Source organism: Carassius gibelio, chromosome A9 (genome assembly GCF_023724105.1).
Source record: "Carassius gibelio isolate Cgi1373 ecotype wild population from Czech Republic chromosome A9, carGib1.2-hapl.c, whole genome shotgun sequence".
Classification (NCBI taxonomy): domain Eukaryota; kingdom Metazoa; phylum Chordata; class Actinopteri; order Cypriniformes; family Cyprinidae; genus Carassius; species Carassius gibelio.
In genome coordinates, this window is record NC_068379.1 from 7698513 (window position 1) to 7711470 (window position 12958).

At 36.2% G+C, this 12958-nt stretch overlaps 1 protein-coding gene across 2 annotated transcripts; it reads left to right on the forward strand.

The window, feature by feature from the left end:
- The first annotated feature begins 2607 nt into the window (after positions 1-2607).
- Positions 2608-12475, forward strand: LOC128019587 (endoplasmic reticulum junction formation protein lunapark-A-like). Of its 2 annotated transcripts, none has more exons than XM_052605653.1 (13): positions 2608-2738; positions 3888-3985; positions 4842-4883; positions 5609-5796; positions 5925-5983; positions 6094-6134; positions 6869-6952; positions 7035-7086; positions 7313-7504; positions 9256-9361; positions 10190-10260; positions 10422-10559; positions 11539-12475. In XM_052605653.1, exons 2-13 carry the CDS (start codon positions 3959-3961, stop codon positions 11685-11687), a joined length of 1149 nt encoding a protein of 382 aa, XP_052461613.1. In that variant the 5' UTR covers positions 2608-2738; positions 3888-3958; the 3' UTR covers positions 11688-12475. The 2 variants fall into 2 exon arrangements, with proteins under 2 accessions (XP_052461613.1, XP_052461614.1); XM_052605654.1 differs by lacking the exon at positions 2608-2738 and adding an exon at positions 2763-2866.
- The last annotated feature ends 483 nt before the right edge of the window (positions 12476-12958 follow it).

Here is a 12958-nt window from a genome sequence, read left to right on the forward strand (position 1 = left end):
GTTTTTGGTTTCAATTGACTTCTTTTGTCTCGTCAAAAGAAAAAAAAACACTCCAATTTTCTTACAAATATATACACTATGGCATCATGACCAATGTCTTGTTTTTAGATCTTAGTCCAGAGTGGTCACCAGCCAACACTGAGAACGCATGCATTTCTGGTCATGTGACATAGAAACATATTGTACAACTGGTTCTTATGGAAGATCCATTATTACTATACGACCATATACGAGCTAAAATTGTTATTTTATGATTAAGTAAACAATGCACTGAATTTAATCTTCTCACACTATGTTGTGAGAACTATACTCTTATAAGTGTAGTTGCTGTCCGTGGTGCTGATCTTCACTATTCCAGCTGAGGCAGTATGGTGGTAGTCTAGCATTTACGCTAAATCTAGATTTCATGCTGAATGCCCCATCCACTCTCCATTTCAGAGCTAAGAACAAAAGAAGCATTGGCACTTTTGTCACAAAATATTTGCATATCATTATTTTGAATATACATTTCAGATCACTACTTTGCAAAGTGATGAATAGAATAGTGTAGTTTTTGCCATACCACATTAATTGAACACATAAATTTAATTAAGTACAAATATTGAGATACTGTAAAAATGATTAAATACAGATAATGTGATGTTTCCTAAACCCTACTTTACTATATATGTATTTATATTTATAGCTTCTTGATGCAGCAATGGCAGGTTACCACTTTGTAGCATACTGGAAAATAAATAAAAAATAAAGTAAATAATAAAAAATGTGCCTCATGAGTTAAGATTATACCTTAGTTAATATTATACCCCGAACTATATTTTAGGAGGCTGCTTAACTGTGCCTTCACACGGCCGGCGGCGAGAGCGTCAAAAATCGCTCTTGCCGCTCTGCTCACGGCGCTGCAGAAAGATTCGTCAGCGCTCTGACGTAGATCGAATGCTTATTTTGTATTTAAAGCGGTCGTAAAGCAAATCTCGTGTTGATGTCGTGCAGACTGACCACAAGTAGGGTAACGTTATAAGTTAACCTCATTAAATATTGTAGTGGACGAAGTATTAAGATCCTTTACCTAATAATGTAAAAATCCCTGTAAAAATAGCTACTCACTGCTTAATACTGATGCAAGTAAAAGTCTTGCATTGAAAATGCTACTTAAGTAAATATAATCAAGTATAAACATTACTTAATGTAAGTATAATCAGGGAAATTTGTTTAAAAGTAAACTTGGATTATAGTACTATTATTTATTAATTACATTATTATTCCGTTACTGCACATCAGCAACTCACCAGGAAAATTAACAATCTCAGACACCTTGGTCCACATATCACTTTTAATTTATTTTTTGTGTCCCTGTTTGCGGTGAGAACGCACAGACATACCTCATACATGCGAAGCTACCAGGTGCTGTCCATTGCGGTGGTGCTGGATTGGTTGATATCAGTGCCTCAAGAATCTATTATTCATTTTATGCACGGGCTGCTTCACTGCATTACGTGAAAAAGCGGTGTTCTTTATTCAATAAATACATAAATAAATAAATAAATAAAAAACTTCTTTCCTGTTAGAAGGCAACAGAACTTGCATGAAACTTTTACTTTCGCTTTGCAACATAGGCTACATCACATCAAGGAATAAAACCAAGAAATAAAGAAAAACATATATACCTAGAGCACCTCCCATGGTCACCACATAAAATACAAGGGAAAAAACCTACATGAGACGATGCTTAATAATTTAACAGCTTTTAAAAAAAGAGAGATAAACAACAAAACATATATTTTTCGGAATTGCAGCTTAATTAAACACTAGGTATATTACTTATATTATTATTTATATACTTATTATTTATTATTATTTATATACCCATATCAATAAAACAATAAATAAAAATAAACCCTTGTGAACTGTCAACAGTAATAGCTAAGACCGATGATAAAGTACAGCTTAAGACATTACTTAAGAACGACGTAATTTTAAGGTTTTGAGAAACACCAGCAGAGAGCTCATCATGTTATACTGCACATAAACAAAAAAGGCCATCATTATAGTATACTCAACTTTAAGTGATTTTGACGTCATTTTGGAGTTGGAATTAATGCAACTGACAATCCATGATTTTTTGATCTACAAATAAATGAATAAATAAAATAACTATTTGCACTTTACATTTTCATTTCATGCTGACCTTTCAAGTTATACTGTTCTATATATATTGTCTATTCCACTTGTGAACACATAAGCATGCGGTTGAGAAGTAAAGTTTCTTCTGCTGAAATATTATTATAGCATAAAAGTGTTACTGATTGGACATTAATTCACTCATTGATATTTTTTTAATTGATTATACTATTATTTCAGTGTCTTTATTTTAAATAAATGTTGTTTAAAATAAAGCTTTGAATTAGTTTATAATACTATTATGTATAGTATTATACAGGCCTATGCATGTTTGCAACAAACCCTTTGTCTCCGTGGTGACGTGAATTCTAAACAAGCGGCGCTACGTTCGTTCTATTTTCCCGCGCTTTGAGAGAGAGAGAGAGAGAGAGAGAGAGAGAGAGAGAGAGAGAGAGAGAGAGAGAGAGAGAGAGAGAGAGAGAGAGAGAGTGCTCGATCACGTGACAGAGCTGTGTCGGGGGCGGTGCGTGCCGCGCGGGCTTGTGGGAGCAGTTTGATGACGTTGACCGTTGAAGTAGAGGAAGAATAAGGCGCGTCTGCTCTGGATATATTCACGGGTAAGGCATCCTAAACTATGTTTTGTTATGGCGTGTTTATGCACAAGAAAGCTGCGTAACAGCGCGCTGCATGAAAGAAAGCAAAACGTCGTCTAAACCATGATCGCTGTATCACCAGATAGTAACGAGTTAAGACTGTCTTAAGCTGATGTATATTAAGCTGATGTTTTTTTGGGGGGTGCATATAAAAGTTATATAAAAAGGATTCATACTATTGTAGTTTTAGGAAATATCTTCAGTCGGCGAGTTTATTATTTAATAATACATTTAAAGCGCAATGTTTCAGCTAACAGAACGAGGCTAGAAAAGATGGTAAAAACTTAATGAGTTGCAAGGAACGTTATATTGTGCGAATGTGTTTTAAAGGTTCGCCTTTTTTTAAAGCTTCACAGTGAACCTGATTTTCCTGAGATATAAGAGGTTGATTTGGTTTTCTTAAAACGCATTAGTCTTTAGTTGAACGGGTGAGACTGAATGAAGTTACAAATAAAGTGACTTTCATTGCCACTCAGTGTCACACTCTCAGAGCAGTCTGTGTTTGAAGCACCTGCACTATCCGAGCTCTCGGGGACTCTGTGCTTTAAAATAGAGGAGTGTCTTGTTACTTTTCACAGCCTCCAGATTTAGTGTGAGCTGTGGTGATATTTGATATCACTGATCTCATGCATCTGACCTGCATGTGTGAGATACAGTGGGTTGACATGTAAGATAGTTTCTGAATGTCACTGCAACAGAAAACAAACCATATATTTGAGAGGTATTTGATGTGAAGATGGCACAGATGCACCCTTTAAGGAGAACATTCCTTGAAAAGGCTTGCAATGACTAAGCAGTAGATACACTGTTGCAAATTAGGACATGCTGCTAGTTAATATGCACACGCACACACACCTGTGTGAACTTGAGAAGTGACTTCACACAATGACTAAAAATCAAATGGATTAGAAAAATTAATTTGGTCTTGTGGAAAAACTCATGTGGCATTTGTTTGAAGATATACACAGCTCTAACAAGTGTGACTTAAGCATTCAGACACCGTAAATGAAAGCCTGCAGAGGTTATCTCGAGTGGACAAACTTCTATCAAGATCTTGTTTGCTACTTAAATATTTTTCTTGCTGAAAGAAACTGTTGTCTTTATTGTGAACAGGTGTCTGGCTCCGGTGTGGAGTAACAAGAGTAACATAGCCCAGGTTTAGAGAGAAGGACTGCCCTCACAAGATGGGGGCTGTGGTGTCTCGCTGGAGGGTAAATGTGCTTCAATCACTCAAACACTTAGTCCACATCCAATATTAATGTTAAGATCTGCCATTTGATTTTAATGTGGTTCGACTGAAATGCTGTACAGACATATGGTGTGGTGTTGCCTTTCTTGACTGCTGCAAAGCTTTAAAGGAACAGTTCACTCAGAAATTAAAACTAGCTGAAAATGTGCTCACCCTCAGGTCGTCCAAGATTGAGTTAGTTTTTTCATCAGATTTGGAGAAATGTAGCATTTGCATCACTTGCTCATCAATGGATGCTCTGCAGTGAATGGGTGCCGTCAGAATGAGAGTCCAAACAGCTGATAATAACATCACAATAATCTTTTGAAAGGATAAAAACTGCATGGTTGTGAGAAACAAATCTATTATGTTAAGGTGTTTTAACACTGTCTGTGACTGTCGCATGTGGCAAAAATAGAAGTCCATTACTTCAGTGAAAATGTCCATCAAAATCACATATTGCATCAAAACCCACTGTCATATTTGTATAACTGTTCTGGATTGTATTTGATGCTTGATCTACACAATAAGTTATTATCAGCTGTTTGGACTCTCATTCTGGACGGCACCCATTCACTGCAGATGATCCATTGGTGAGCAAGTGATGCAATTCTAATCACGGATGGCATGAAAGTTTGTAAATTTACAGCAATTTTAAATTTTGGGGTGAATTATTCCTTCAGAAGTCTCACTATTGAAAGTGTGATTTGCTATTTAATGAGTTGATATAACACACGGAGGTATATAGAAATCTGAATAGAGGAACTTCTTTGTACCTCCTACCAATTTCAATCAAAGATTGTTTTATTGTTGCCAATTGTACTGTATCCTTTCTACAGGCAAAGCCAACCACTGTGGAGGTCTTGGAGGGTCTTGATAAGGTATAAAACTGCATAAACGTTTCCTGATTTCACCCATTCAGTCTATTATACTTTCCTGACATTGACGTGTCCTCATGTAGTCAAACTGGAAATACTCAAACTGGTGTTTATCACAGTGCAGGTATATTGACACATTTTATTGGAAGGTGACTTGTGTTTTATCTTTAGGTTGTGTTGTGGCTCATAGAATAACACAAGGTTATAGACAGACACATTATAGGCACTGTGGCATTACCTGGCATTAGATATTTTAGGATGGGTGCGATATAGTAACACCTCATTAAAAGAGGTCTGTTCAGTTGCTAGAGCTTCGAGCTTGGCTGAGTATTGTGCAAATATCTTGTGTATACGTTTACGCTTTAGAAGCCAAAGACACGCGAGTTAAACACGTTTGACCCGATTCGTTTCATGACAAGATTAGATCGGTGTGCAGTTAAATTTCATTTTTGCAGTTTCTGATCAGAGCCTGTTTCTCAAGTTCTGGTTTTAGGTATTTAGGACCTGGGGGTTTCACTTTTTATGCCCTTATCTCTTCTTAATGTCTTCTTTTCCTAGCTTTTAATGCTTTGAACTATGACTGGAAACTTGTTTGACGGGCACTTCTGATGTTTATTGCCATCATATGATGAATCGCTTGTTGTTTTTTAACCATAAGTCGCTGTGGATTAAAGCATCTGCCAAATGAATAAATGTAAATGTAATCCATTTTAATTGATCTCCCTCAGGATATCCAGGCCCTTGAGGAATGCGGAGAGAAGAACCAGAAGCAGCTGAAGCTATGGGTTTACAGACTGCTGCTGTACTCGTCCCTGCTGTACTTGATCGCCTGTACAGTCGTCTACGCCTGGTACATCCCAGAGCAGATGATAGGAAAACTAATTGTGGCATCACCATTCTTGATATTCCCTCTGTTGTAAGTACTTTCGGTTTTTGAATTCAGACCAGTAGAAAAACGATAGTCAAATGTACGCTTTCTAAATATTTGATGTGTGTCAATATCAAAAATATCATGGTGCTGACTCTGTTTTCCTGTGTCTTCAGAGTTTGGCTGCTGAGGAAACTGCTGATTGTTTTATACAACAAACGAACGGAGATGAACAGTACGAATTTGAACTCTGTTTTATATTTATTCTCATTATGAGGTCAGTCTACAATGTCGACCTAGTAGTGTTTGCAATCATGTTTCTCTTTTTATTTTTTTGCATCTTAGATGAAAAATTAGAAGAGCTGAAAGCAGACAAAAAGAAAATAGTGAGTAATCTGTAGCAGTGTGTGTCTTTGAATGTCACTTAGTTCGTTTTGGTGTCGGTTTGCATCTGTTTTCTGTCTGTTCTCACGACTGTACAGAGCACTTGAGAGCTACATTAGCACTGGCCCTCTCATACATGCTAATAATGTTAGCACAACAACGTCCTGTTTTCCTTTCATCAAATTGCGTCCCTCTGCTGTCAGTGAGAGAAAGAGATCATTTCTGCTCCTAATAAATAATCTGAAATCAATGAAGACAGCGGGTAATTGGCAAAGAGACTTTACTTGGTAAAGTGCTTGGCTAACGACTTGTCTTTAAATGAATAGTGTTTAGTGATGGGAGGAAATAAATCTGAGAAATTGCTTGTCATCCACTGTCATGTCTAATAACTTTCAATAATTACAGCTGATGGATTTTCACACTCCCCATTATCGCAGCAGGGCTTATAATTATTCTATTCATTAAAGTTAAATAATTAGCACTATTTTCTTACTTTCCTCGAAATTAAGTTTTATAATAAAACTAAACGGGAGACGGTGAGAAAACAGGCCGAGTTTCTTTGTTTTTAAAGCCAGCAGATCTAGCTCCTTCATTTGACTTGCGCAGATGAATTCTTTATAATCAAAAAGGTTTTTGAAATTTCTAACAGTATACACTTTCAGTATTTAATGAAAGTCAGTCGACATAACTGTTTGATTTAATTGTGATTACATGATTGCAATGTTTTCTCAAACAGCTTGAACAGGTCATGGAAACTGAAACCTACAAAAATGCCAAGCTGATTCTGGAAAGGTTTGACCCAGACTCTAAGAAAAAGCTTGTAAGTGCCTTAATATTAAATCTACAAATGAATCTATGACATATGTGCAGATATTCATATTTTAGTGTGGTTTTCTCTGAAGGAGTTAGAGGCTCAACCCATTGGCCCACCTGCGACTCCAAGACAAGGCCAAGGTGACCAACTGAATGTATTCCCCCTATGAAATTAACATCTTTCATCAGAATGTAATAACTGCTTGTAATAACGTTTACGTTGGTTTTGAAACCTTGGATTCCTGGGTTATAATTTAGGAATGGTGGTAGAAAATTAAAATTATTTTTTATAGATGACCTTATTTGTGACTAATTATATTAGCAACCCCAAATGTTGACTTCAACTTATATTTCATTTTCTTCTCAGAGCTGCGTCAGCGGCTTGTGTCCCCTCGTCCTGCTGGACGTCCACCTCCTGGCCCTGTCCCTGGCCCTGCAGTCCCCTCTACTCCACTGTCGGCCCCAGGAGGGCCGCCTGAAAAAGGTCTGTCTGCCTCAACCCCACATGGTCTGATCAGGAGGCCTGGGACCCCGGCTGGCTCGCCTGGCCCCGCCATGGGTGAGTCTCATGTCCCTCACTAAATATCCGATTGGCTATGCTGGTCATAGATGGGCTGTTAGTGGGGTTTCATCGCAGATTTGTTCATTTCCTTTGTTGTTAAAGGAACCTCACCCCGTGTTTTGACGCATTTGGAGCTGAATGACCTGCTCCATTTGCCAAACCAAGATTTTTATATAAATACACAAAACTATGAGAAAATGTGCTGTAAATTTGACCTCGTTTGAAAAGTGAATGAAGAGTAATGCATCAGAAATAAACAGTCAAGAAGACCTTGAGGAAACCAGTGTTGTTATGGTTAATTAAAACTATTAAAATTAACAATTATTTTCTGTTATTTAAAAAAAAAAACATATATATATATATATATATATATATATATATATATATATATATATATATATATATATACACACACACGTATGTATGTGTTTTTGTTTTAAATAACAGAAAATAATTGTTAATTTTAATAGTTTTAAAAGTTAAATATTTAATGAAAAATGTTGCCTTGGCCACTAATTGAATTTAATTACTAAAAATGAAACAAAAAGATACATAGCATAAAAGTATATAGCAAAAGCTCTTAACAAAATTAATACAATTAAAATTACATTTGAAAATCTAAAAATGCTTATTACATTATTTATAAATGCTATATAAACATATAAAATACTTAGATAAGACTAGAGCCATTTCAGACTGCTTTCTAAAAAAATATTTTTAATTGATATAAAGTGAAATAAAAAGTGAAATTTTTTGCCTTGCTAACTTTTACTGCAAGTTAAAGAATTCAAATTTCCAAAGCGGGAATAAAATTCAAACTACATATAAATATAAAACAATGAAGGACAAAATTACTCAAATGTAATTTAAATTAAAGCTTAAAATATAAAAGTATGTTCTAATAAAAAAATTAATAAATGCTATATTGGTTTATATCTAATGCTAAAATAAGACAGGAGAAGTCTGTGTTTTAACTGTATCTTATGAAGGGTGAACACTATTTTCTGACCTCTGGTCGATTATGAACATCTGCTAGCAGTGGCTGACAGGTGATGGGGGCCCGGTGTGTTAGGCGTGCAAGCTCTGCTGTGTGCAAACAGTTCTGGGTCCTGTTCAAGCAAACACCTTTAGGAAGAAATTGGAAGTGAAAAGCACCTTGGTCCTCTGCGGCGTCTCCATATGCTGCTAAATGAGTCAGCAGCAGGGATTCCTGACTATGCCAAGTCTGGCAGAAATGACCAGTCTTCTCGCTATGATCGCTCTTGATGTTAAATTATATTAATTATGAGTGTGGATCACAGCAGGCAGGAGGAGGGAGCTCCATATCAGTGTCGTTATTAAAAGCTGTCGCCCTTATCATTCATCATCAGCCATGCAGCTCTGAGCCACAGATACCATCACACTTGTGCGTGTGTGTGTGTGTGTGTGTGTGTGTGTGTGTGTGTGTGTGTGGTCGTGATTTTGTGACATATCAGGACACAACTCTGTATAATGTCATGGGTATGACACAGGTGTTACAAGGAGAGGGTGACTTATGAGGATATAACCCATGTCCCCATTTTTCAAAACACTTATAAATCATACAGAATGAGTTTTTTTGAGAAAGTAAAAATGCACAAAGTTTCCTGTTAGGGTTAGGTGTAGGGTTGGTAAAGGGCGATAGAATATACAGTTTCTACATTATAAAAACCATTACGCCTATGGGATGAACCCACTTTTCACAAAAACAAACGTGTGTGTGTTCGCAGGAATGCACCCTCCAGGTCCTCCGCTGGCCAGACCCGTCCTCCCCAGAGAGCGAGGAGCCATGGACAGGGTCGTTGAGTACCTAGTGGGTGATGGACCTCAGAACAGGTGAATGGTCTATTGTGAAATCATGATTTATATCTTTACACTGAGCAAAATCAAGGAGTGATATGATTTCTGAAAAAGAAAGAACACCATAGGATACAGAGACGTTCACCTTCAGCTCTGCCAAGCTCAGAGAATAAATATCAGTTTGGCTGTATTACATTTTAAATGGATTTAAAAACCAAAAATATATAAGGAAACCTGAAGATTTTAGAATGCGTTTAAGCTTCTGTAATGAGAGACATTTTCAAGTGAAACACAGTGTCACAGGCCTTGTTTTTTTTTTTTTTTTTTTTTTTTTTCTTTTTTTTTTTTTAATATATATATATATCTATATATCAGGGTTGGATTATAAAAGACATATAATTGCTCAATGATGTGAAATGTGGTGTATCTCTCCCTACTTATTATGTGCCACACACACAAATAATATGCTGCATTGCCTTGAGGAGACATGTGCTTGTACTTGCCAAAGTGATCATATTAAAAAAAATTCTGGCATGAAATACAGAAATATATTACATTTTAAAATATTTTCCAATAGAAGGTGGTTTAAGGATTTGTAATTGAACTCGACCGGACTGTTTGGCAGCCTCTCTCATCATGTGCTTGCGGTTTCGTCATAACCCTGGTTTCTGAAGCAGCTGTTCTGCAGTTTAGTTGGAGGAAATGGTCTGGGTGGACGTGGATGAAGCTTTGAAGGCTAAGCTAGGGTTAACAGACTAGTAACATCTGTTAAGATCTGCTGAGTAACATCTGTCATCTGTTACTCCAACAACACAATGATTTACGCTTTTCCATTGAAATGATTTCCCTCTCTTTTGATTGCAGATACGCTCTGATATGCCAGCAGTGTTTGTCTCATAATGGCATGGCTTTAAAGGAGGAGTTTGAATATATTGGTAAGATTGAGAGGGGAGTTCAGCACTTTAACAACGTTTAACTGTTCAGTATGTCACTGAGCTCTTTAAATCAAGTCTCAAATCGTTAATGTGCTACATGTTTATTTTCATATTCATATGTCTGCGGATCATCGAGTTTGTTTTTAATGTGTATGTTTCAGCATTCAGATGTGCCTACTGTTATTTCCTGAACCCGGCCCGGAAAACACGTCCCCAGGCCCCGCGTCTCCCAGAGCTGACTGCAGACCCCCCTGCTGTTGCCATGGAGACAGAGCTGTCTAGCCCCCCACCTGCCCCAGGTAGCAGATCTCCCCCAGAGTTCACCTGAGCAGCAGCAGGAGATGATGGTGTTTAGATGCGAGGGCTGGGGCGCCGTTATTAAAGGAGGATTTCTGAAGGGTTGCATTTGTTTGCGGCAGGTTTATTGTGAGTGTGCGATGAGACGTGTGTGTGTGAGTGTGTGTGTGAGTCCCTGCTGCTCGTGCCCTCTGAGAGGACATTTTTACTGATGTGCTGAAAGCAGATCTGGGAGGTGATTAAAGGCTTTAGAGTCTTATATCCCCCCCCACTGAGCTGCCTAGTTAGTAGTGCTTCACCCTGTGTCTGTACCTGCCACACACACACACACTGTTTAGTTCTGTCTTCTGTTATGATGTGCTCAGTCAAATAGCAAGTCATGACTGATGATACATCAAGTGTGTGTGTGCTCGTTTTAAATTATGTATCTTCATTTTTGGAATTATCTATTTATTTTTTTTTATTTTTTTCGTCTAAAGTCCCTTATCCTACAATATTCAAATGTATGTGGTCAGTAATTATTATATATATATATTTTTTTTTTACATTTTCATTAATGTGTGGTCATATTTTTAGCAAATAAATGTAATAGATTTTGAAATGTAATTTTACATGACCGTTCACCACCTACTGACTCTCATCATGGTTGTGTTTCTAAACCAGCTCTTTTTTGCAGTTTAGTTGGATCGTTTTTAAAAAATGAAAGAAAATCAAACCTATTTGTGAAGCACTTTTCACAGCACACATGGATTCAAAGAATTTCTTTACAGGAAATCATACTGTTATGTTTTACAATGCCTTGGTTTGACCTTTACAGTATCACATCTATGATCATGATCGTATTAATGGTGGTAGAAATAATGATGTTCCAAATTCAGATCTAGCCATGTTGTATTTTTTGCATCAAAATCCAATGATATGCCTCTTTTCGCAGTGAAATGGAAATCTTGCTAACAAGCACATGTTTTGTTTGATCATTAGAGGGTCAAGCAGCCAGTCCAGAGCATGTAAAAGCAGAACCAGGAGAGCAGCGAGCAGAAGAGAAGCAGCCAGCAGATCCAGATCCCCAGACCGGCCTCCCTGACAGATCAGAGGACGAGCACAATGTGTCCGCCATGGAAGTGGAATAGAGTGAGAGAAATGCCAATATAAACTGTAATAATCTGTTCATCTTGCATGTGTATGTGTGTGGGTTTGATTTTCATAGTTTTTGCCTTTAGTTCATTTGTTTCCTTTTAATATCTACACATTATAATTGCAGTGTTATTTCATAGATTAGTAAAGCGAAGTAGATATTAATAGTTCAAGGGATTTTGGTGAGTTTTTGTTTTTTAAACGACCAATTAGAGCTGTGAATATTCAATAACTAGTTGCATTGCTGAGTTTAATATTCATACATTGTGTCTTTGTTTACAATAGAAGCTGTATGTAGAAGTGAAACCTTGCAGAAGGTTCAGCACATAGCTCTTTGTTATTCTCTTATTTGGCACGACAAGCAGCTATTGACTTGCTTTTCATTTCATTTTCCATGTAAACACTGTTTTGTGACTGAATGTATTTAATATCCTTATCTACAATATGCAATAATACTGTTCAAAAGTATATTTATAATATTTATAGTTATTAATATCCTCTCAGTGCCTGTTTGTGAAGTGTAGCATACATTAGGTGCTGTGCAGAGAGAGATTGCTCCCATGTTTACATGTCTGTTCAGGTACTGCCATAGGAACGTCTGGCTATTTATTACGGTATAAAAACAGTGTTCTCAGCCTTATGTGCCTTTATGTTTGACCTGCTTCAATATTAAAGAAAAGCAGATTAAATGTCTAAGGATTGTTAAGCATAGAATTATGTGCGGAAATACAGTGCTGTTTTATTTTGTCTACAAGGTGTGAGAAATAAAGTTTTTAAAACAGTATCCCGATGTTGAGTTTTTTTTTAAAGCTGATAAAGCAGGATTTTATTTTAAAGTAAAATTAAATTAAATTTTTAATATTTTTATTTTAATAAATAAAAAAAATTATATTTTTTAAATGTAAAAAAAATATATTTAATAAAAAATAATATATATATACATATATATATATATATATATATATATATATATACTGTGTGTATATATATATACTGTGTGTATATATATATATATATATATATATACACACAGTATATATATATATATATATATATATATATATATATATATATATATATATATATATATATATATTTTTTTTTTATGCAGCATCACAAGCTTTTTAGGTATTAATGCCATTGTAGGCCTTTTGGGGCCCGTCTGTTCCACAGTGACCCATTCAATGTAAAATAAAATCACTTTTTCTATGCCACTGATATAACTAAGCTTAACATTTTCAATCTTATGTTATTTTCTGGGCTTGAG